This window comes from Hyperolius riggenbachi, chromosome 1 (assembly GCF_040937935.1).
Source record: "Hyperolius riggenbachi isolate aHypRig1 chromosome 1, aHypRig1.pri, whole genome shotgun sequence".
Taxonomy (NCBI): Eukaryota; Metazoa; Chordata; class Amphibia; order Anura; family Hyperoliidae; genus Hyperolius; species Hyperolius riggenbachi.
Genome location: NC_090646.1, coordinates 224,642,656 through 224,669,466, shown reverse-complemented (window position 1 = coordinate 224,669,466; position 26,811 = coordinate 224,642,656). Strand labels below are relative to the sequence as shown.

General features: G+C 44.4%; 1 protein-coding gene across 1 annotated transcript in view; it reads right to left on the bottom strand.

Moving 5' to 3' along the window:
* Window positions 1–25,873, bottom strand: part of LRIT3 (leucine rich repeat, Ig-like and transmembrane domains 3) — a 39,770-nt gene extending 13,897 nt beyond the window's left edge. Inside the window, exons 1-2 of the mRNA XM_068270477.1 lie at window positions 25,420–25,873; window positions 14,177–14,646 (exon numbers count right to left, since the gene is read on the bottom strand). Of these exons, the coding sequence (XP_068126578.1) occupies window positions 14,177–14,646; window positions 25,420–25,535 (586 nt within the window). The 5' untranslated portion in view covers window positions 25,536–25,873. The remainder of the gene's footprint in view (window positions 1–14,176; window positions 14,647–25,419) is intronic.
* Window positions 25,874–26,811: the final 938 nt, after the last annotated feature.

Genomic DNA, 26,811 nt, shown 5'->3' with positions numbered 1-26,811 from the left:
CCTCTGTGCTGCCGCAGGTGTTGAGGAAACAGCTGGGTCTGATGAAAATTGGTCCCATGCCTGTTTCTGCCGTAACTGTTCCTGGTCACGCTCATTAGCAGCTTCATCCGCCACTCTACGCACAGCACGCTCCAAGAAGTAAGCGTAGGGAATCAAGTCGCTGATGGTGCCTTCACTGCGGCTCACCAGGTTGATCACCTCCTCAAACGGCCGCATGAGCCTGCATGCATTTCTCATCAGTGTCCAGTTGTCGGGCCAGAACATCCCCATCTTCCCAGACTGTTTCATTCTACTGTAGTTGTAGAGGTACTGGGTGATGGCTTTCTTCTGTTCTAGCAGGCGGGAGAACATGAGCAGGGTCGAATTCCAGCGAGTCGGGCTATCGCAAATCAGGCGTCTCACCGGCAAGTTGTTTTTCCGCTGAATTTCCGCAAAGCGTGCCATGGCTGTGTAAGACCGCCTCAAATGCCCACAGAACTTCCTGGCCTGCTTCAGGACATCCGCTAAGCCAGGGTACTTTGACACAAATCTTTGAACAACTAGATTCATGACATGTGCCATGCAGGGTATGTGTGTCAGCTTCCCCATATGCAAAGCGGCAAGCAGATTGCTGCCGTTGTCGCACACCACGTTGCCTATCTCCAGGTGGTGCGGGGTCAGCCACTCATCCACCTGTTTCTTAAGAGCAGCCAGGAGAGCTGCTCCAGTGTGACTCTCCGCTTTGAGGCAAGACATGTCTAAGATGGCGTGACACCGTCGTACCTGGCATGCAGCATAGGCCCTGCGGAGCTGGGGCTGTGTAGCTGGAGAGGAGAACTGCCACTCAGCCAAGGAGGAGGAGGACAGCGAAGAGCATGTAGCAGGAGGAGAGGAGGTGGCGGGAGGCCTGCCTGCAAGCCGTGGAGGTGTCACAATTTGGTCCGCTGCGCCCTGCTTGCAATCGTTCACCAGGTTGACCCAATGGGCTGTGTACGTAATGTAGCGGCCCTGCCCGTGCTTGGCAGACCAGGCATCTGTGGTCAGGTGTACCCTTGACCCAACGCTCTTCGCAAGAGATGACACCACTTGCCTCTCAACTTCATGGTGCAGTTGGGGTATGGCCTTTCTAGAAAAATAAGTGCGGCCTGGCATCTTCCACTGCGGTGTCCCGATGGCCACAAATTTACGGAAGGCCTCAGAGTCCACCAGCCGGTATGGTAACAGCTGGCGAGCTAACAGTTCCGCCACGCCAGCTGTCAGACACCGGGCAAGGGGGTGACTGGCCAAAATTGGCTTCTTCCGCTCAAACATTTCCTTCACGGACACCTGACTGCTGCTGTGGGCAGAGGAGCAGGAAGCGGTCAAGGGCAGAGGCGGAGTGGAGGAGGGTGCCTGTGAAGGTGCAAGGGAGAAAGCGGCAGAAGCAGATGATGCACCTGAAGGAGGAAGAGGAGAAGGAGGGTGACTTTTCTTTTGTGTGCTGCTGCTGCTTTTGCTCAGGTGGCCATCCCATTGCTGTTTGTGCCTTTTCTCCAGGTGCCTTCGTAAGGCACTTGTCCCTACGTGAGTGTTGGCCTTTCCACGGCTCAATTTTTGTTGGCAGAGCGAACAGATGGCTTTGCTCCGATCTGAGGCAAACACATTAAAAAATTTCCACACCGCTGAGCCACCCTGGGATGTGGGCACTATGGGGACCTCAGCAGCTGATGCTGAAGGGCAAGTTGGCTGGCTGTACATAGGTGGCGATACATGGTGCCGGACACTGCCACCAGCTGTTTCTGACAAAGAGCTGCCCCAGCTTCTTTCAGCAACTTCTCTCCTCCTACTACTCTCTGACTCCCCCTCTGAACTGTCCCCCTCTTCATCTCCTCTATTGGGAACATACAGAGGATCCGTATCATTGTCATCATCGTAATCATCCTGCCCAGCTTCGCTTGCCTCAGAAAAATTCAAACATGCACCATCAGTAGGTCCTTCATCCTCCTTACACGTTACATCCATAGTGTTGCTGCATAACTCAGACATATGAGCTGGTGAAAATTCATCTGGCTGTAACAACAATGGCTGTGCATCAGTGATTTCACCACTAAATAATTCTTGCGAAGTGTCAAATGCAGCGGAAGTGGTGCTAGTAGTAGCGCTGGTGGCTGAGCAAGATGAGGTATTCTGTGTCGCTAAATACTCAACCACGTCCTGACAATCTTGGGAGGTGATGGGACGTGCCTTCTTCCGAGCACTGTACTGTGGGCCAGGTCCACACGAAATTACATTTACACAACCTCGCACAGACCTGCCGGGTGGCCTTTCTCTGGCTCTGGCACTACCTCTTCCTCTACCTGTTTTGTCCATATCGGGTATGCACGGAGTGGTATATCACACTGCGTGCACTCACGTAGGTAGGTGGGTTCACTTAACTGCACAGGTATGCGCACTGATGCGGTGGGTTCACTGAACAGAACAGGTATGCAGTGGCGGGTTCACAGAACAGAACAGGTATGCAGTGGCGGGTTCACTGAACACAACAGGTATGCAGTGGCGGGTTCACTGAACAGAACAGGTATGCAGTGGCGGGTTCACTGAACAGAACAGGTATGCAGTGGTGGGTTCACAGAACAGGTATGCAGTGGCAGGTTCACAGAACAGGTATACAGTGGCGGGTTCACTGAACAGAACAGGTATATAGTGGCAGGTTCACTGAACAGAACAGGTATGCAGTGGTGGGTTCACTGAACAGGAATACAGTGGCGGGTTCACTGAACAGAACAGGTATGCAGTGGCGGGTTCACTGAACAGAACAGGTATACAGTGGCAGGTTCACTGAACAGAACAGTTATGCAGTAGCAGGTTCACTGAACAGGTATGCAGTGGTGGGTTCACTGAACAGGTATGCAGTGGTGGGTTCACTGAACAGGTATGCAGTGGCAGGTTCACTGAACAGGTATACAGTGGCGGGTTCACTGAACAGAACAGGTATGCAGTGGCGGGTTCACTGAACAGAACAGGTATGCAGTGGTTGGTTCACAGAACAGGTATGCAGTGGCAGGTTCACAGAACAGGTATACAGTGGCGGGTTCACTGAACAGAACAGGTATACAGTGGCAGGTTCACTGAACAGAACAGGTATACAGTGGCGGGTTCACTGAACACAACAGGTAAGCAGCGGCGGGTTCACTGAACAGAACAGGTATGCAGTGGTGGGTTCACTGAACAGAACAGTTATGCAGTAGCAGGTTCACTGAACAGGTATGCAGTGGTGGGTTCACTGAACAGGTATGCAGTGGTGGGTTCACTGAACAGGTATGCAGTGGCAGGTTCACTGAACAGGTATACAGTGGCGGGTTCACTGAACAGAACAGGTATGCAGTGGCGGGTTCACTGAACAGAACAGGTATGCAGTGGTTGGTTCACAGAACAGGTATGCAGTGGCAGGTTCACAGAACAGGTATACAGTGGCGGGTTCACTGAACAGAACAGGTATACAGTGGCAGGTTCACTGAACAGAACAGGTATACAGTGGCGGGTTCACTGAACACAACAGGTAAGCAGCGGCGGGTTCACTGAACAGAACAGGTATGCAGTGGTGGGTTCACTGAACAGGAATACAGTGGCGGATTCACTGAACAGAACAGGTATGCAGTGGCAGGTTCACTGAACAGGTATGCAGTGGTGGGTTCACTGAACAGGTATGCAGTGGTGGGTTCACTGAACAGGTATGCAGTGGCAGGTTCACTGAACAGGTATACAGTGGCGGGTTCACTGAACAGAACAGGTATGCAGTGGCAGGTGCACTGAACAGGTATACAGTGGCGGGTTCACTGAACATAACAGGTATACAGTGGCAGGTTCACTGAACAGAACAGGTATACAGTGGCGGGTTCACTGAACAGAACAGGTATGCAGTGGCGGGTTCACTGAACAGTACAGGTATGCAGTGGCAGGTTCACAGAACAGGTATACAGTGGCGGGTTCACTGAACAGAACAGGTATACAGTGGCAGGTTCACTGAACAGAACAGGTATACAGTGGCGAGTTCACTGAACACAACAGGTATGCAGTGGCGGGTTCACTGAACAGAACAGGTATGCAGTGGTGGGTTCACTGAACAGGAATACAGTGGCGGGTTCACTGAACAGAACAGGTATGCAGTGGCGGGTTCACTGAACAGAACAGGTATACAGTGGCAGGTTCACTGAACAGAACAGGTATGCAGTGGCAGGTTCACTGAACAGGTATGCAGTGGTGGGTTCACTGAAAAGGGATGCAGTGGTGGGTTCACTGAACAGGTATGCAGTGGCAGGTTCACTGAACAGGTATACAGTGGCGGGTTCACTGAACAGAACAGGTATGCAGTGGCAGGTTCACTGAACAGGTATACAGTGGCGGGTTCACTGAACAGAACAGGTATACAGTGGCAGGTTCACTGAACAGAACAGGTATACAGTGGCGGGTTCACTGAACAGAACAGGTATATAGTGGCAGGTTCACTGAACAGAACAGGTATACAGTGGCGGGTTCACTGAACACAACAGGTATGCAGTGGCGGGTTCACTGAACACAACAGGTATGCAGTGGTGGGTTCACTGAACAGGAATACAGTGGCGGGTTCACTGAACAGAACAGGTATGCAGTGGCGGGTTCACTGAACAGAACAGGTATGCAGTGGCGGGTTCACTGAACAGAACAGGTATGCAGTGGCAGGTTCACTGAACAGAGCAGGTATGCAGTGGCAGGTTCACTGAACAGGTATGCAGTGGTGGGTTCACTGAACAGGTATGCAGTGGTGGGTTCACTGAACAGGTATGCAGTGGCAGGTTCACAGAACAGGTATACAGTGGCGGGTTCACTGAACAGAACAGGTATACAGTGGCAGGTTCACTGAACAGAACAGGTATGCAGTGGCAGGTTCACTGAACAGAACAGGTATGCAGTGGTGGGTTCACAGAACAGGTATGCAGTGGCAGGTTCACAGAACAGGTATACAGTGGCGGGTTCACTGAACAGAACAGGTATACAGTGGCGGGTTCACTGAACAGAACAGGTATGCAGTGGCAGGTTCACTGAACAGAACAGGTATGCAGTGGTGGGTTCACTGAACAGGTATGCAGTGGTGGGTTCACTGAACAGGTATGCAGTGGCAGGTTCACAGAACAGGTATACAGTGGCGGGTTCACTGAACAGAACAGGTATACAGTGGCGGGTTCACTGAACAGAACAGGTATGCAGTGGCAGGTTCACTGAACAGAACAGGTATGCAGTGGTGGGTTCACAGAACAGGTATGCAGTGGCAGGTTCACAGAACAGGTATACAGTGGCGGGTTCACTGAACAGAACAGGTATACAGTGGCAGGTTCACTGAACAGAACAGGTATACAGTGGCGGGTTCACTGAACACAACAGGTAAGCAGTGGCGGGTTCACTAAAAAGGACAGGTATGCAGTGGTGGGTTCACTGAACAGGAATACAGTGGCGGATTCACTGAACAGAACAGGTATGCAGTGGCAGGTTCACTGAACAGGTATGCAGTGGTTGGTTCACTGAACAGGTATGCAGTGGTGGGTTCACTGAACAGGTATGCAGTGGCAGGTTCACTGAACAGGTATACAGTGGCGGGTTCACTGAACAGAACAGGTATGCAGTGGCAGGTTCACTGAACAGGTATACAGTGGCGGGTTCACTGAACATAACAGGTATACAGTGGCAGGTTCACTGAACAGAACAGGTATACAGTGGCGGGTTCACTGAACAGAACAGGTATGCAGTGGCGGGTTCACTGAACAGTACAGGTATGCAGTGGCAGGTTCACAGAACAGGTATACAGTGGTGGGTTCACTGAACAGAACAGGTATACAGTGGCAGGTTCACTGAACAGAACAGGTATACAGTGGTGGGTTCACTGAACACAACAGGTATGCAGTGGCGGGTTCACTGAACAGAACAGGTATGCAGTGGTGGGTTCACTGAACAGGAATACAGTGGCGGGTTCACTGAACAGAACAGGTATGCAGTGGCGGGTTCACTGAACAGAACAGGTATACAGTGGCAGGTTCACTGAACAGAACAGGTATGCAGTGGCAGGTTCACTGAACAGGTATGCAGTGGTGGGTTCACTGAAAAGGAATGCAGTGGTGGGTTCACTGAACAGGTATGCAGTGGCAGGTTCACTGAACAGGTATACAGTGGCGGGTTCACTGAACTGAACAGGTATGCAGTGGCAGGTTCACTGAACAGGTATACAGTGGCGGGTTCACTGAACAGAACAGGTATACAGTGGCAGGTTCACTGAACAGAACAGGTATACAGTGGCGGGTTCACTGAACAGAACAGGTATGCAGTGGCGGGTTCACTGAACAGTACAGGTATGCAGTGGCAGGTTCACTGAACAGGTATGCAGTGGTGGGTTCACTGAACAGGTATGCAGTGGTGGGTTCACTGAACAGGTATGCAGTGGTGGGTTCACTGAGCAGGTATGCAGTGGTGGGTTCACAGAACAGGTATGCAGTGGCAGGTTCTCTGAACAGGTATGCAGTGGTGGGTTCACTGAACAGGTATGCAGTGGTGGGTTCACTGAACAGGTATGCAGTGGTGGGTTCACAGAACAGGTATGCAGTGGCAGGTTCACTGAACAGGTATGCAGGTATCCAGTGGGCTCACTGAACAGAACAGGTATGGTGGGCTCTCTGAACAGAACAGGTATGCAGCCAGGAACAAGCTAAGCCTAACTAATCTTTCCCTATAAGAGACAGTCTGCAGCAGCTCGCCCTACTCTCACTAACGCAGGCACACGAGTGAGCTTAATGGCCGCCGCTGCCTGCCTTTTATTAGGGGGGGGAGTGGCTCCAGGGGCTAGTGTAGCCTAATTGGCTACACTGGGCCTGCTGACTGTGATGTAGAGGGTCAAAGTTGACCCTCATGGTGCATTATGGGGCGAACCGAACTTCCGCAAAACTTCGCCTGCGGGACGTGAACGCGAACCACTGAAGTTCGCATGGAGCCGTTCGCAGGCGAACCGTTCGGCCCAACTCTAGTCCTGGAACCGCCCGTGAAGAAAAAGCGATCGCACTCGATTCTCTGCATCGATTGCGCTTCAGATCAATAGAATCTGGATTGATTGTGTAGGAGCATCTGTCTTTTCTCAGCAGAGAGAAGACATCAGCTTAACTGCAGGATGGCTCTTTTGATATGCTAATGAGCAGGAACAAACCCTTGAGTTCAGGAAGCTGATCTTCACAGGGGGCCATAGAAAGCCAGCCGAAGCGGCTCCGGCCAGGCCAGATATGAATGCATGTGGGGTATGGTTTCTTGACGATTATATGGCAACCATACCTCGCACAGCTATAAAATTCATATCGTCTTGTTCGGTAAAATCTGGCCATCGTGCTGATATGAAATTCATTGTGATAGTCTGTCCGGTTATTGAGGTATGACCCTTCTCAAGAACTGGACCCGCTGCCCTAGCCATATCTGATGTCATATTAATCTGTATTTTCCGACAAGTATGAATCTGTTATCCCCCTAAATATAACGTGTATCGTTTGTGAGGTACGGCAGTTTGTAAGTTTAAAACCTAAAATCTCTCAGAGGGAATGAACTGTCATTGGTGGGTAACTCAGAGGGGGCCGGCATTGCCACACCCCCAAACCAGCTTCATCAAAAGCACATGGCTGGCAGGCGGGCCCTCATTCCTCCATTTTTTCACCTTCATGAACACACGGCCACCGTGAGGAACAAGTGGTGGCCATTTTGCTTGAACTTAGCTGAAACAAAGAACTTTGCGGAACTTGAAACCAAGGACTTGATGATTTTCCCACAAAAGGACATTTTCCATGAAACTAAGTAATTTTTCTCCCTTTCTTTTATTTTTCATACTGGCTATTACTGTTTTAATAATTGTTGATTTTAATAATTGTCTGTATATATTAATTATTTATATTGCCGTGAATAAACGACTTTATCCAAGTCATTCACTGTTCCGCTACCCTGCTTCACAGCCGCACAAACTGAACCAGACTTCTGAAGAGACGCTACTATTGTATTGTTGCTAGATAGACAGAATACAGCGTGTTTTAACCGTTTTATTTGCAGGTCGAGAAATAGCCAGTTAGTGAGTTCCCCTGTCTCAGAAAACAGAGGTGATGGCAGTTATACCCTGAACTAGTGTGTAAAGTGTATTTCCGTAACCCACAGGCTCCCTTCTGGTTTGTCTGCGGCCAATTCCCAACGGTTCCTACGCATTGACTGCGACCAGAGTTCGCACGATCCGTGCGCTGGCACCGTTTGGAAGGCATTTCACGGTCTGACCACTAGGGCTCCTGTGACATATATGTATATATATAATTTTTATTTCACATAGAAATCGCACAAAATTTCAGCATTAGCAAAAACGTATCGTAATAGCAAATGTATACAAAACATTTCACATAGGTGTCAAAGATAGAAAAAGGCATAATCATCATGTTAAAGCTCTATACATCCAGAGACCATTATCCAGTATGATTAACTGTAACAAGTAAGGGCCCGTTTCCACTAGGAGCGGTGCGATGCGGCTACATAGCCGCATCGCACCGCAGGTGTCCTGAAACACATGCATGGCAATGGAAGAGTTTCCACTGCGTGCATGTTGTGCAGAGCGGTACGGAGCGATTGCATGGCCGCATCCACCCGTGGCCGCGTCCCATCTCCTCCAATACACGTGCACATCGGGAGATGCGGAAGTGATGCGGCCAGCGTCAGAAGTGATGTGATGCGGCTAGGTAGCTGCATTCGCATCACTTAGTAGTGGAAACGGGCCCTAAGGGTTAAATCTCTCTCTTACACACCATAATTTTTCAATGCAACCTTTACTGAATCAGATAAAACCAGTAACAACGAGTGGCTAACATGTTTCAGACGCACAATGGTCCTAAATCATAGCACATGTTGTTCTCCCTCCTTTAACATTAAAACTCCTTGTGGGCGTGTCTTTTGAGTTCACTGAAGTAAGTGTGACTTTGTGCTTATGTTCCCGGGTGCACTGGGAATGGTGAAGTATGGTGAGACACACTGCATGTTTTTAATCACTGCTGTGAAGTATATATGAGCAATCCTGGCCAGATGAATTGCATATGCTTACTACTATTTTTTGCACGTGCTTTTTTTTAGTGAAGCAGTTCTGTTTGGGACCTCAGTATCCAGCAATAAACTGCACCTTCTTTGACTGTGCTAGGGAAATCAGAGCTACACACAGACTGTGCTGAGATGATAAGTATTACCTGCTAGTTAGGCAGAGAACTCATAACCCTGTTTGATTAAACTGCATAGGAAATGTGATTATAGTGACATAATAGTGCATATGTTAGTCCAGTTAGATGCTCAGGTGTATACTTCATGGGTTTTAAAGGGATGGTGCAATAATTGGGGATCATGGGTATATTGTGTGTAATTTATGTGATGTGATTTTCATAATACACGTATTTCATATATCAGTCATTGATCTCTGAGGTTTTTTGTTATTTCAGTAATTGGTTGTATGAAGCACAAGATAGTAGGTTATATTTGTGCTTATGTTCATCACACTTCTGATTGTGAACCTCTGCTATGACAAGGACCATTGTGAAAAACATGAAGTGAAAATATATTTTTTTAACAATATTTAATTACTAAAAACCTTATACAGCCACAGCCTATGTTAATGCCGATTTTATGTTTTTAAATAATTGGAATCTGATTTTAAGCTGAACGTATTCATCACCTTAGTCAATTGTTAGAAATATTAGTAAGAGACGCTGGTACATCAGTAAGTGGAATGCTGGGCCTCAGACAGACCCAAGAACACATGCACTGTTAGAGTCACGTTTTTTCTTTGGCTCTTCTCTTTAATGGATTTGGATTTACTCAACTGAGTAACACTATGCAAAACTGGCACAGTTCATTAATTAAAAGGTTTACAAGAAGGTGAAATAAGGATGGAGAATTAAGATCCACGTTTGAAGTAAAGACAGTCTGCTTTAAACACATGACTAAGATTAAATGATTTCTGAGGTACAAGAATACTAATTGGGAAATCCCTGATAATCCTGACCCTTGTAGCATAGTTAACTCTGCACGGCACTGCAATGCAGAACACTTCATAACAGGAACATTATACAGTAGGATGCGAAAGTTTGGGCAACCTTGTTAATCATCGTGATTTTCCTGTATAAATCGTTGGTTGTTTCGATAAAAAATGTCAGTGAAATATATCATATAGGAGACACACACAGTGATATTTGAGAAGTGAAATGAAGTTTATTGGATTTACAGAAAGTGTGCAATAATTGTTTAAATAAAATTAGGCAGGTGCATACATTTGGGCACTGTTGTCATTTTATTAATTCCAAAACCTTTAGAACTAATTATTGGAACTAAAATTGGAAGATGGATTCACTGTGCATCGTTCAACCATTCAGCACAATTTACACAAGGAGATGCTGTATGTGAGAGTGATGCAAAGGAAGCCTTTTCCCTGCTCACAGCACAAACAGAGCCGCTTGAGGTATGCTAAAGCACATTTGCACAAGCCAGCTTTATTTTGGAATAACTTAGACAATACAATACAGAGGCACCAACAGAGTAAAAGTATCAAGTTAAAAGGGTATAAAATGAGGGGCAAGGGTGGACTTACCTCCCCGACAAAAACACAACTATTGTATAAGATCAAGAAAAACTGTATTTATTCTTACTCCAAAAAAAGGCAAAAATACACAAGGAGCAACTTTCAAGTTGTGCATGCTAGTGAAGCGCCTCAGAGGCTCCTTGTGTATTTTTGCTGAGGAAGCGGGCTTGAGACCCGTGAAACGCGTTGCAAATTCTTTTTGGAGTAAGAATATATACAGTTTTTCTTGATCTTATACAATAGTTGTGTTTTTGTCGGGGAGGTAAGTCCACCCTTGCCCCTCATTTTATACCTTTTTAAATTGATACTTTTACTCTGTTGGCGCCTCTGTATTGTATTGTCTAAGTGATAATTATACACCTGGTGGATGGGTGTGACCATCCTTCTTTATTGTTCTACGGAGAGCGACTTCTTAGTCTGAGTGGGGACAGACCTAATCTCCCCACTTGCTTTTTGAGTGGTTGCCTGGTCTTGGCAACCCATACTTGTGAGTATTATTCACTACATACCATATAAACATTGTATTATCAATAATACACGATTAGGGGCTCTCGATTGTCTACCTTCTTGTTTTACATATCATCATTTTGGAATAAGGTGCTGTGGACTGATGAAACTAAAATTCAGTTATTTTGCATAACAAAGGGCATTATGCATGGAGGAAAAAGAACACAGCATTCCAAGACAAACACCTGCTACCTACAGTAAAATATGGTGGTGGTTCCATCATATTGTGGGCTGTGAGGCCAGTGCATGGACTTGGAATCTTGTCAAAGTTGAGGGATGCATGGATTCCACTCATCATCAGCAGATTCTGGAGACCAATGCCCAGGAATCAGTTACAAAGCTGAAGCTGCGCCAGGGCTGGATCCTTCAACAAGACAACGACCCTAAACACTTCTCAAAATCCACTAAGGCATTCATGCAGAGGAACAAGTGCAACGTTCTGGAATGGCCATCTCAGTCCCAGACCTGAATATAATTGAAAATCTGTGGTGTGAGTTAAAAAGAGCTGTCAATGCTTGGAAGCCATCAAACCTGAATTAACTAGATATGTTTTGTAAAGAGAAATGGTCCAAAATACCTTCAACCAGAATCCAGACTCTCATTAGAACCTACAGGAAGCATTTAGAGGCTGTAATTTCTGCAAACGGACAATCTACTAAATATTGATTTCATTTATTTTTTGTGGTGCCCAAATTTATGCACCTGCCTAATTTTGTTTAAACAATTATTGCACACTTTCTGTAAATCCAATAAACTTTATTTCACTTCAAATATCACTGTGTGTGTCTCCTATAGGATAAATTTAATTGACATTTTATATTGTAACAACCAATGATTTATACAGGAAAATCATGACGATTAACAAGGTTGCCCAAACTTTCGCATCCCACTGTATAATGCTCCTGTTATGAAGTGTTCTGCATTGCAGTGCCTTGCAGAGTTAACTTTGCTACAAGGGTCAGGATTACTTCCTAGGCTACATGCAAATCAATGTACCACTGGTTTCTTCTATATGTTTTGAGCGTGTCTCGAATTGATATTTTTATACGTGATTGAATTGAAATATTGCTTTTTAAAAATTAATAAAATTATGACAGTAAACATTCATGAATTCTATAGCAATAGGAAATGGCCTAGTAAGCTAATCTGCTTTGCCTTCTGTTTCCATTTCACAACTATACAGAAAACAAAACAAGAAAAAAAAAAAACAGATCTATGTACTTCCAGTTGGCCATATAAAAATGTGAGGTGAGAGTGATGTATATAGAGGATTACCTAATCACATACAAATATACTGGGGGTTGAATTGAGGAGCTAGTTATATAGTGTTGTAAAAGATGCTAAATGTGCTACATCCCATCATTATACTCCTCACACTTGAAAGGTGGACCCCCATCTTATCTACTAATCATATGCTTTGTTTGTAGTGAGAGGTTAAGATGTTCTCCTGATCTCTTATTGGTCAGCTACCATTAGATAAAATTTACAGACATCATGTGATTAACAATAGAGTCTGGCATCTGCAGATAATACATTCTGTCTACCACAGAGATATTTTTTTTTTCACAAAGAACATTTTTTTTCAATTATATTTTCTCACTGAAAAGTGCTTCAGTATGCAGTTAAAAGTATAAAAACTGTACCTCCTACAAAACAAGAATCAGGATATGGCGGTGAGGTCAAGGGGTGTAAACAGAAATTGAAAAGGAAGTCCAGGCAGGATATAAAAAAAAAAAATCAAACAAACATACTTACGGTATAGGTAGCCAGGTATAGGTAGCCTGGTATAGGTTCACCCAGTAAAGGTAGCCAGGTATAGGTGCCCCCAGTATAGGTAGCCCTGTGTAGGTGCCCCTAGTACAGGGAGCCTGGTATAGGTGTCCCCAGTATAGGTAGCCTCGTATAGGTGTCCCCAGTATAGGTAGCCTGGTTTGGTGCCCCTAGTATGGGTAACCTGGAGGGGGAGCAGTGGGCACACAAAACCACGATGAGGGGGGCCCAACTCCCCTACCCCTCACCTTAAGCCCCCCTTTAGTGCTCCCCTCCCCCTCTACTTCTGCTAATAAGGAAGTAGTGTGAGTAGCGTTGGAGTCAGAGAAGACCGGGAGAAGCTCCAGCGTATAGAACCCAGAAGAGGTGAGTCTCCCTGCCCGCTGACCTAACTTTTGGAGGGGAAAGCACTGAAGGGGACCTGAGGTGAGGGATGGGGAGTCAGGCCTCCTCCCTGCAGCTGTGTGTGCCCACTGCTCCCTCTCCTGCGCTGCATCTCTAAAAACAACCCTGGATGGCCCCCAGAGCCACTTTCCCCTCGGGACCCCCATGGTTGCATCCACTGTGGGCTGGTGGTTGTTACACCCCTGATCCCTGATGAGGTCTAGAACTGCTCAGGGTCACATGTAACACCAGTTCATTTTGTATACAATTAGATGCAGAAAAAAAAATCATTAAAAATAGCAATATGGAAGCAAAAATGTGTTTACGCGTGTGTACAATTGTGTGTTTGGAGAGGAGGTCTTCAAAAAGATCCCCAAAAACTGCAATTGAGAAGCCATGGTTTACCGTTTTTACAAATCAGGTATCACACTGTTACCACCTGTAAACTGTTAGATTAAAATTAACTAAGTTTGGCCCCTGTTTATCATCCTTGTAGATTTGGGGGGGGGGGCTGCCTACTAAGGCTAAGGTGGCCATGAACATAAGAGGAGTCAGATGACTGTCTCATAACTCGTTATTGTCAAGTAATCTATTGGCGCAGAGACAAAACCTTCACCTGACTGGCATTATAAACCCTGAGATAAGCTGGAGCCGTTAGCCAGTGCTTCCCTTCTATGTTGTAATTGTAAGGAAAAAAAAATGGCTGACTTAAAAGTAAATAATTATAGTCAAAGTAGTCATAAAACGATGATCCACCCTAAACTCTAGTGCCCATGCTGCTTTTATAATGTGACATAAAACAGAAGTGACATAAACAAAAACAGTCAGCAGATAGACAGTGAGAACACAAACTTGATTTACGTTTACTAAACCTTAATATTAATGAACAAAGTATACACAACTTACCAAGAATAACTCTTGATGAATACGGGTCTGCAGAGAATACTGGTTCAGAGAAAGAAGGCCAGATATCCAACAAGTCTGAAGGCAAAGTGGTGAGCTTATTGCTGGACACATCCAGGTAAGTAATGTTTTTCAAGTAGAGTGCAGCCACTGCAGGGATGCTTGCAATCTTGTTGTTGTGTAGATCCAATGTGCGCAATTTAGGCATCTCCAATAAAGACTCCCATGGAAAAATGGATAACATGTTTCCATCCAGGCGCAATTCATGCAGCTGTTTCAGATTGTAAAAACTACTGGAGTCTATGCTAGAAATACTGTTGTATGTCATCCAAAGGTACTTCAGATCAACAAGGTAATAAAAGGCTTCAGTGGAAATTCTACGAATGACAGTTTTTTCAATTCGAAGTTTCACAGTATCAACAGGAATATTCACAGGAATGTCATACATATCGGGATCATTGCAAAGAACTGACCTAAAGGGATAAATAAAAGAGTAAGAATTAACTAAACAGCAGTTAATGTCCACAAGTTGTATTTCCTCTAGTTATACTTTACACACAGAGTTCTTTTATCGCAATATATCTAAAAACATATATATACATAATATGGCTTTTGGGAGGTCATTTTGACCCTTTCTGCTTTTAATAGAACTAAAATGTATTTGTGGAATGATTAACTTCTGGATTTCTCCAGGGTTCCAACCACACCACTAGAAGTTATATGTATTTTACTGTATTCTATAGTACTTATATGAATACTGAGAAATAGCTATGTCTCACATGACCCTTATTGTACTAAAAAAAAAGTCTATACAAGATACTTGAGAAGAGAGGTAATGGGGCTTGGGAATTATATTACATTTTATTGATAGGCAAGAGTTAAAGAGGAACTAAAACCCAGGACTGAACTTCATCCCTATCTGTAGCGGATACCCCTTTTCCCACTAGACATCTTTACCTTTTCTCGAATAGGGATGTGATGTGTTCAGTAAATAGTGATGCAGAATAACATGGATGCCCAAGTAATAACTGCAATTCCATCTTGAGTTACCTGTCAGAGTCATGACAGATCTGCTGTTACCCACGACGACACCAGTTCCTGATTCTGCGTGGAAAAAACATGCTATCGATAAAATGAGCCCTTTTGTGGAGGTCCCTATGGATTGTCACATGGCTATAAAATGAATAGATTACTGCACAACATTGCCAGAAATTGCCTTTGCATCAAATGCCATCCCTGCTACTGCCATTACATTTGTCTCCATAATTTTCAGCAGGAAAGGGAATCCGAAGAAATTGGTGTCAGACAATGGACTACAATTTGTATCACAATGAACCTTTTCTGTAGGAGAGAAATATTGTGCATAGAAAAGTGTCTATTACCCCCAAACAAAGGGAGAGATTGAGAGATACAACAGAGTCCTAAAAAAGCTCTTCAGACTTCTACAGGTAAATCTTGGAAAGATTTTACCACATAGTTCTTACATGTTTACAAAGCAATTGTACATGCACCTACACAAGCATTGCCAGCTGTGTAGTTGCATGTGCAGTTGCTCTGCAAACATGAATTGTTACATGGCAGACATGTGCACTAAACTTCATGTGGCTGACATACAACGTCCACAAAGTCCCATGACTTAAAGATCTTCAATTGCTCAGACTGTTAAAGTGCAACAAGATAAAAGTAAAGCATATGCTGATGTGAAACACAATGCTAGAGGAGTCTACGTTTAGCCTGGATGTTTATTTAGAGTTAAGAGACCTGGAATATTGAAACAGGGACACAATACAAATTTTCTAAGCTAGTTATAGTGACAAAGCAACAAGGAACTTACTCCTATGAACTGTCTAATGGACGTGTATGGAATGCCAGTTGCCAGTTGTTTGACTTATTTGATGTTTCATTTGTTGAATTACATGGTCCAATTCTGACTGATGATGAGTTGAAGAACCAGAGACAGAACTAGCCAGATCTACTCAACGAGTCAGACCTGAGGGTGCTGGATGGATATACAGATGGCAGGTAAAGGTACTGGGTGGGTATACAGAAGACAGATGAGGGTGCTGGGTGACTATACAGAGGTAGGTGAGGGTGCTGGGTGGCTGTACAGAAGGCAGGTGAGGGTGCTGTGTGTATGTGGGTGCACATAGGGCAGGTGAGGGTGCTGGGTGGGCATAGTGTAGTGGTTATGGGCTCTGCCTCTGACAAAGGAGACCTGGGTTCGAATCTCGGCTCTGCCTGTTCAGTAAGCCAGCACCTATTCAGTAAGGAGGTCTTTGGGCGAGACTCCCTAACACTGCTACTGCCTACTGAGTGTGCTCTAGTGGCTGCCTCGCAAGCGCTTTGAGTCCGACAGGAGAAAAGTGCTATACTAAAAAAAGGAATTATACAGAGGGCAGGTGAAGATGCAGGGTGACCGTACAGAGGGCAGGTGAGGGTGCTGGATGGCTGTACAGAGGGCAGGTGAGGATGCTGGAGTGGGCGTAAAGAGGGCAGGTGAGGGTGCTGGGTGGCTGTACAGAGGGCAGTGAGGTTGCTGGGTGGCTTTACAGAGGGAAGGTGAGGGTGCTGGGTGGGTGTACATAGGGCAGGTGAGTGTGCTGGGTAGGTATACAGAGGGCAGGTGAAGGTGCAGGGTGGTGAGAAGCACATAAGGCTGGCTGATTATATTGGGCAGGGAAAGGTAAATGAGGATACTTGGGTGGGTGTACAGAGGACAGGTGAGGGTGCTGGCTGGGGAGAGGCAGGCTGATTTTACTGTGTGGGGAAAGGCAAGTGCCCTGAGTGGGTGAAGACACATTTTGCTTGCCAACAATTTTTTTGAACTATCTGACTAGATCGGGACTTCAAATCAGCCGCAACACATACCCAGAGCAGGTGCGACACATGGGTTGGTAAAACACTGCTCTACATATCTGTCAGCTGCATCATTCCTCTTGTCTCTAATAAGTTCTTGAAAAAGTTATATTTTTAAATTATCTGAAAAATGGATATTTAAACAGAAAATTAACTTAAAGAGAAACTCGGACCAAGATTTGAACTTTATCCCATTCAGTAGCTGATACCCCCTTTTACATGAGAAATCTATTCCTGTTCACAAACGGATCATCAGGGGGCGCTGTATGGCTGATACTGTGGTGAAACCCCTCCCACAAAGAAATTCTGAGTACGTACTCTTGGCAGTTTCCTGTGAGTGAACTTTGCTGCATTGTGGGAAATAGCTGTTTACAGCTGTTTCCAACTGCCAAAAAAACATGCAGCAGCTACATCACCTGCCAACAGTAAAAATGTCACCATGTGATAAATGTCAGAATGTAAATCAGGGAGAGGAAAGATTTTACAATGGGCAAACACTGACTAAATCATTTATACATAATTATTGTAAAAATGAAGCACTTTTTTATTACATTATTTTCACCGGAGTTCCTCTTTAAGGTATACCTGAACTCAGAACAGCTTAGCTTACATATCTTTTGTTTGCGCATCTCAAGTTGTTCTGTGAAGATACTTATTATTTAAACTAAAAACCTGCTCAGAAGTCAACACTGTTGTCACATTCCATAATCTTGCTGTCACTTTGTATTGTAAATAATTTTTTATCCCTGAGGCCCTGTTCACAGTGGTCAGTTGTGTTTCGGAATAATTCTGCATGCCAACTCACTGCCATATAATTCTATGGGCCTGTTCACAGTACTGCGTTGTAAATGATAACATTATTCTAACTCGCTGCATGCAGGCTTTGCATTAAAATCTATGTCCAGTCTCCATTGCAGTTCACAGTCATTATAACGAATTATAACATGTGCGTTATGCAACTGACCACTGTGAACCTAGCCTCAGACTTAAGCCTCGTACACATGCATGAGTAGCGTAACCATCGGGAATTGGAACTTTGTCCCACAGGTGACGGTTTGGGCCAAGTGCCGTAAAGCTGTGGTGCTAGCCTAGAGGCTAGCGATGTCTCTGTTCCTATGGGGAAAGGAGGAAGGACAACTCACAGCACACAATGGTGCAAATTTTGGTATGTGGAGTGAGTAGGAGAACAAGGTAAGTCAGGCATCCACAGCAGTAAATATCATTGTGCAATGTCAGGGTGCACCTGTACACATGCTAGATTTTTGGCTGAGACTGTCCTTAATGGGCATCTTGGCCAAGTTGAATCCAGTTTGGGTACTTAGCTGAAAACTAAACTAAAGCTACGTACATACATGTTTAATTGCTGTTGCCAAGAAACATCTTTCTGGTAACATTCTGGGGATGATTGTTGTGAAGACACACTGCTTAGAACCCTCTTTTGTACCATGGACTGGAGAAGGGAAGATGAGTGAGAGGTCTCTGCTACAGGGACAACAACAAAAGAACAATAGAGGTAGGATGGACTGTGTACTGTTCTCACTAATGCACCATGCCTGCTTGACCAGGTAAATAGATCAATGTTCAATCTAAAAAAAAAAAAAAAAAAACATGCAAAACAGAATATTAGGGGGTCTACATTTTTGGCAGATTTTCCTTAGATGTTATTGAATCTAATATAATAATCAGAGCCGGTTCTAGACGTTTTGCTGCCTGAGCCAAACACACGGCACCCACGGGTTTGTACAGATAAAAGAAAAATGAGAAGGTGTTCTGCCAAACAAACACATCAGATTAAGAGAACAGCTGCTAAAATGCCTTAACAAAGAAAAAAAACAGGTTTTTGAAGCTGCTGGTGCCTCTGGAGTCTTGTGAACATCGAGGTGTAGGATCCTCAATGGATTGCAGTTATGCATAAATCTTCTATTCAGCCTCCCCTAACCAATGCTCACAAGCCAAGATGGCTGAACTGGGACCAGAACTACAAGAGGAATAATTTTCAGAGAGTCTTGTTAACAGTTAACAGATGAGTGTCGTGCAACACTGGATGGTCAAGATGGATGAAGTGGTGGATGGTTGCTGGATGGCCACCATGTCACAGCAAGGCTGGGACATCAGCAAGAAGGTGGCAGAGTCATTGTTTGGGTCGGACTCATAGGGAGAGAGCTGGTCGGTCCCTTTAGGGTCCCTGAAGATGTGAAAATGACTTCTGAAAAGTATGTGGCGTTTCTGACTGTCCACTTCCTTCCATGGTACTTAAAAGAAGAACAGTGCTTTCCCTGACAAAATCTTCATGCATGACAGTGCTCCAGCTCAAGTTTCAAGGAATGCCTCTGCACCATAAGATGCTCTCAGCATAAAAGGAGAGAAACTCATAGTGAGGCCCTCATCCTCCCCTGACTTCTATCATAGTGAGAACTGTTGGAACATCCTGAAGCAAAAGAAAAAAAGCAAACAATATATGAGTGTGGGAGGCAGTTTACATCCAAACAGCAGCTCTGAGGCCCAGTGCACACCAAAACCGCTATAGATTCTCAAAACGCTAGAGGTTTTTGGAGCAGATGCAAAACATGCCTAGCGTTTTTTGAAGCGTTTTTGTGTAGCAGATTACAAATATTGGTACAGTAAAAGCTGTTACTTAACAGCTTCTGTAACAAAAACGCCTGGAAAACCGCTCTGATCTAGCGTTTTTCAGAGCGATTTGAGCTTTTGCTATACTTTACATTGAGGTAGAAACGCTTCTGCAAACCGCAAAAGTGCTGCAGGACACACATTTGCGGTTTGCTAAAAACCTCAAACCGCTGGTGTGCACCATCCCATTAAAATACATTAGCCAAGCGTTTTCAGAGGCGGAAGCGGTTTGGAAAACGCTACAAAAACCGCTCAGTGTGCACCAGGCCTTAGAGTCTGTTCTGACATCCCGCAAAGAAATTCAAGCAGAAACTCTCAAAAACTCACAAGTTCAATGGATGCAAGAATTCTGAAGCTGCTATCAAATAAGGGGTCCTATGTTAATACATAACTTGACCTCGCTTCAGTGCTTATATTCAGCAGGGGCATGTGTGCCCCTGCTAAAACGCCGCTATCCCGCAGCTAAACGGGGGTCCCTTCACCCCCAAACACCCCCCTGCAAAATCAACGACCAACTTGGTCGTCTGTCAGACGCACATCGCCGCCTCTCCCCCGCCCCTCTCAGTGAAGGAAGACTGAGAGGGGCGGGGGAGAGGCGGAGGTACGCGTCTGATAGATGCGCGGGAGGCAGGGCTGCGGCGGTTAGCCCTGCCCTAATGCGGAAGCGCTCCCCTGTAGCACGGAGGGGATTTGGGGGATCAGGGACCCCCGTTAAGCCGCGGGATAGCGGCGTTTTAGCAGGGGCACACATGCCCCTGCTATCTATGAGGTCTGAAGTGAGATTTATTCTCGCTTCAGAATCTCTTTAAGATGTTTTCAATTCAAATAGCTTTTGATTATAGTAAATATGACCTCCTAATGCTGCAAAATCACCAAATGATCATTTTTAGATCTGTACAGCCTATAAAATGTTTTAAAACTCTGTTGTGCGTAATAACTTGGAACAGTGCATTTTAAGGGTTTTTTTTATTTTTCAAAAACCAAAAGTTTTCTTTCTTAAAACAGAAAGTATTTGCGATAATTCAGGTTGGAGTGAGCTTGAGATTTCTCCCAGTGCACCAATGCTGAATATATGCAAATTAACCCTTGTCATCCTTAGAAGCTAAATACACCTCTAGAACCGCTGGAATGCAATGATGTGTCAGCTTGTAATTAGTACAGAGCCATAATAATCCAACATGCATACAGACTGTTTCAGATTGTTTGATCCTCATCAGTGCATGGCATGGATTCATTTGGCTTTATGGCAGGGGAGGACTGGCCAGGGGGGAAGGGGGGATATTTCCCCCCAGGCTGCCTCTCATTTAATGATTTAGGGCTGGCACTGTGCCTGGTGAATTCTGTTTTTTGCATAAGGCAATGTAAAACACTAGGCTGAATGAGGGAAATAAACGCCCAATTACAGAGCAATTGCAGGGCGGGCAAGCTAGTAAATATACACAGCATGATACAGAGCAGAGACTTGCCTGCAGGGTCCATGGGAAAAAATCTGTCTGGTCTCTCACCATTGTTAACTGCATGTGCACAGCTACATAACAGAAAATTGTATACTTACCTACCAGTAATTTTCCTTTCCTGCTGCAGTCATGGCAGCATAGGAATCCGTATGCTGCCATGAATACTGCAAGACAACGGAAAATTGTATACTTACCTACCGGTAATTTTCCTTTCCTGCTGTAGTCATGGCAGCATAGGGATTCCTATGCTCCCATGAATACTGCAGGAAAAGATATTGTCTAGGTTGAAAAGTTTTCTACAGTCCCTAGACTCCAGAAGGGCTGCTTGCAGACAGTGCCTAGACTCCAGAAGGGCTGCTTGCAGACAGTCCCTAGACTCCAGAAGGGCTGCTTGCAGGACTTGTGTAAGAGATAGAAACCCAGACCGTTGTAACTCAAAATGTGTTATGTGCCCCCCGGTGCCATGGCATTTATACTTTACCTGTCACGCTGTCCCTCGAGTGTCCTTGCTGTATTTCCCACGTGACTACCAGCATATACCAGCATTGGCGATAATAAAGATGATTCTGATATAGCACGTAGGGCACATGTGTGATGTCATTTGGGCTGGGGCTGCCATGAAAACGGGCCTTTAGTTTGTGTTTTCCCCCCAGGCCAAAAGGTCCCAGTCCTCCCCTGCTTTATGGAGTAGGAAACCCAGAGGTACAGACTAACGAACAAGCTCATGGTGAACCAGAACTCATTGGAGTGTGTAAGGGGCTACAATGGTCCAAAGAAAACTCCCTTACTAAAATGCATGGAAACCAAAAGTTTATTTTTCAATAAATCCCATTATCATGAGGAAGTTTCTTCATTAACATTTGAATTATGCTCTAATGGTTGATGACTAAAAGATGATGCAGAATGCCACTTGCATGCACTATTTAGGAAAAACAGAGGAAAATATCATTTGCATAATAATTTAGAACATGGTGTATATCTTTGCCCATGGTGGCTAGGTGAAGTTTTATGGGGTGAATATATTGTGTATGGGTTACAATACTCTGGGCAATACTCACCTTCCTTCCTCTTCAGTGTCCAGCATTCATTTAGTTACGCAATCAGTGAAGGTTAGTACCAAAATACAGCCCCTACCATCAAAATTGTCTGACACTGCATTTCGGTTACAACGGAGCAAAAATGAAACACCTAACCCCCCCACCCCTGGGTTTCGACAACTCAAAGGGGGAATATTATTAACGCCACCCTGTAATTTCAGCAGGACAGGGGCTTCACCCTGCTCCAAAATGTAGCCGTGGCAATATTATATATAAGCCCTGGTGCAGCCTATTTTTTACAAATGACATTGTAATTACCAATGCCCAAACTTACTGATCCGTATAGATTAGCAGTTCAAACAAACGGCGTGTGTACGCACTGTCGGCGGACTGATACGGCTGCTTCTGAGCGATCCACCCGGCGCCCGGACAGCCGTATCAGACTGTCCTGCTCCTGCAGACGTTCAGCCGACAGTAGCAGCGTGTGTATGCGCTGTCAGCGGACTGATAAGGAAGTTTTTGAACGATCCGAAACAGTCTTATCAGTCCGCCGACAGCGCGTACACATGTGCTACTGTTGGCTGAACGTCCGCCCAGCAGGAGGGTCTGATGGACCCGTTGTTGCCAGATGTAGTGCATGTGTACGCACCTTTAATGTATGTTGGGGCAAGAATTAAGTCTTCAATGTCATGCAGAATAAAGTCTGTGGTGTTGCATGCCCCACCGAAGAAGGGTGATGCTCCTTTTAACCAAGGAGCACTATAAACCTTGAGGTTCTTCTCCCCCTATTGGAAAATAACACCTCTACTGTCAACAAGCAAATCAGGTTCATAATGATAACAACATTTTACAATAAGCACATCATTTTTACTATAAATTAGCATCACCATAAATTACAATAATTACACAACATGTGCAACATTTCCCATTAAAGCAAACATGCCCTTCTTATTTAAAACAGAAACTGGAAGTAAGGCCTGGGACCCACTAGAAAGCGATTTGTGGTAGTGCTTTGCAAGCGATTTTCGGAGCGATTTCCCTGCTTCTATACAATACATTAGACCTATACAATACATTAGAATGGAAATGCTCCTAAAATGCTGCTGGAATGTGTTCCATCCATTTACATTGGCAGAGCGTTTAGGGAAATCGCTAGCGATTGAAAGCAATCTCTAAATGCTCAAAAAAACACTCTAGCGGGTTACAGCCCTTAGACAGCATATAAAGCATCCTTAATACTCTGTCAGCACTGTTAGTTCCCAGATCGTAATAACCAGCTAGACTTCTGTACATAGTTTTTATTCATGTCCCCAAATGAATCATACCATCTGCACAAATATTGAGGTTGCAGACTGCCTGTTTGGAGTGGGGGCTGGCTTGTGCTCAAGACCCAGTCAGATGTCATGTGACTTTGAGAGATCTGTGGCTAGAAGCTCTGTGTGATGTAGCCTAACTTCAATTACACTCCATCACAGGCCTCCCTCCCTTTTCTAAACTCCATTTGCAAATTGCAAGGTATTCCCTACATTGGAACTATGGCCATTCTAAGACAATCATTGTAGTACAGTATTGCATAGAGGTCCCTAAACTAGAAAGACAGTACATTTGTGGTATCTAACTGTATCTGCTAAATGCTATGGTGGTCTACCTCAGGGATGTCAAACCGGTCCTACGAGGGCCGAGGTCCTCACACATTTGTGATACAACTCAAATTAATTGATGGGTCTGAATCAGGAAAGGTGTGGTCCATCAGGTAGAACACATTCCTCTCCTTCTCAGTCCATCCTAAACACTGGCATGGATCTGGCCCTCCAGGGCTGAAGTTCGACACCTGTGGTCTACCTATTTATATAGGTATAGGCTACTATATATCTAGATTTTGTTGGGCGACCTGTACTGCAGACAATAATCGTTCTCTTCCTTAAAGATCTAGATGTTTTTTATCTGAACTGTGAAAATAACAATGAATTGCTTATTTATGTATTTATTTTTACAATATATTGACTTATAAATTATTTTGTTAGTGTTTGCTCATTGTAAAGTCTTCCTTCTTCCCCAATTTACATTTTGAAATGTATGACAGGTGGCAACATCTTTAGTCCCACCACGTGATCTCTGCAGAACGTTCGTTTACTGTCAGTTCTATGCACAGTGGAAGATACTGCTTGCTTGGCAATTGGAAACAGCCATTGTTTCCCACAATGCAATGAGGTTCACAGACATGACCCTGACATCTTACTGTGGGAATATCAGCCATACAGATGTCCCTGCTGATCTATTTGAGAAAAGGTAAAGATTTCTGGTGGGAAATAGGGTTTCAGCCACTGATTGGAATGAAGTTCAATCCTGGGTTAAAGTTCACCTTGAATACTAGCAGGGCCGGCGCTACCATTAAGGCAAAGGAGGCAGCTGCCCCAGGGCCCCAAGAGGAAAAAAAATTTTTTCAAATCGGCCTTATAGTTTTTGAGAAAATCGATTTTAAAGTTTCAAAGGGAAAAAAAAATACACATTTAAAAATCTGCCGACTTTAATGGTTAATAGCAAATCCACCTTAAATGCTAGAAACCATAATTTTGCAGGATATGTTAAGGAGATCATTAGGAATAAGAGGAAAAAACAATTTTTCAAAAAGACCTTATAGTTTTTGAGAAAATCGATTTAAAATTTTCGAAGGAAAAAAGTATACTTTTAAATGCGGTAAATGTCACTTTTAGTAGCAAACCTAACGGTAGTGTAATTTTACATGCATCAAACGAAAATGCAATAAATTTCCTGACAGGGTTTCCAGGGGGTCTATACGCAGCCGCAGCGCTTTGGCCAGGGATCCCTATACAGCCGCAATATGGCTGTATGAAGATCCCTGGCATTTTGTTCCTATTTTCCCCCCAAAAAAATTATGTTTAGAGTGTGGGAATTTTTTTTTTTTTAAATTATGTGGGGTCCCCCCTCCTGAAACTTTTTAACCCCTTGTCCCCCATGCAGGCTGGGATAGCCAGAATGTGGAGCTCCGACCGATTGGGACTTCACACCCTGTTATACCAGCTGCAAAAAAGGTCCCCTAATGCCGATTTTTGTTCCGGGGTATATGTTGGGGGGGGGCCCCCAGGTTTATTTTGCCCTGGGGCCCCATTGTTGCTTAAACCGGCCCTGAATACTAGAAAATCAATCTGAATGAAACAGAAATTGTAACCATGAGGTGTAACACGCACATTATTTACTTTTCCTTGAATAAGTATGCATGTTGTACAAGTAATTCAAAATGACTTACCTTGTTCCAGTGCCATCACTTCTCCCGTGGAAAATACAAGTGCACTGTGATGGACAGAAAGCATGAAGCGTACCAAAAAACTGAGTAACAAAATAAAAGTAAAAAATCAGAAACATGGTTTCTGCGTGGTCAGGTATAACTCCTGCAATTTTGAGTCTTCATAGCCCAAGTCATGCAAGTATCATTCTGAAGAAAAGGAACTAGACTGGTGTTCTCTCATCTAGTAATAGCAGATTACATGAGATTAACAGAGATCTAGAGTTACTTAACCTTCAGGCGTGTTCTTCAGATGACAGCAGGGTCACAGCCTTCTGGTGCTCAACACACTTCAACATGGGCGTATATCAAGCGACTGCCTGCCAGGTGTTTATATATATATTATCTAATATAGCTCTAATATATGTGAAGATACAGAAAGAGAAATAATGCTGCTGTCTAGAATAACAGAGGAAATGATGCATAGAGAGTTCTCATCTTGTTGAAATTTTTCACATTTAAAATTGCACCGTTGGCCAGATCAGTTATTTTGCTTGAACTGCTGGAAATAAACATGACACATGACAAGTAAGATAGGCAAAGCATGATGAAAAACTAGATAATCAAAAATTATCTTTGGTGAATTAAGTAAATTTTCATTAGTAATAAAGACCAGGGATGATCAATGAGATGCAAATAGTTCTGAGTTCATGCAGGATTATGTACATTTTTATGCAATTTATGCAGCTTGAAAATGGACCAATCAATTTAAACCTGGGTGAGACTTAATTGATAAAATTTGCTATTAATCCTGGTAATGCATAAAGCTAAACTGAACAGACTGTGTTTTATCAAGAAAAGTGGAATCTTCTATATTTATAAAATATATTTATAAACTAATGATAATATATGAGGATTCTGTCAAACCTATTGGGACGCTATAGTAGTTATTACTACCAGTGGCACGCCTAGGGAATTTGACACCCGGTGCTGATTATTTCCATTTTTTTAAGGGAGGGTTGACAGGTTGGGGTGGCGAGTGTGTCGATGCAAATTTTGAGGGATTTTTGGTGAAAAAGAGTCATCAGGATGTGGATGGAGCTAATCATTATGAAACTCTATACTCTATACAGTACTGCAGAAGATGTCAGTGCCAGTGGCTTCTGTAACAGCAGATTGTCCTGCATTATTGATGAATTACTTTGATCAGGATAAATAATCAATAGTCTAGGGCACTCGGTGTCACAGCAGCCAATGTGCATGGCTACTAATGATAGGGAACTTCTGAAGCACTAAACACATCCTGCCACCTCTCCATGCTAATGTCCCAGCTGCAGCACAGCAATCATTCTCTCTACTCACCCTGCTGATCTGCACATTCATTCACTGCAGGCTGTGTGTAGAGAGCAAGGAGAC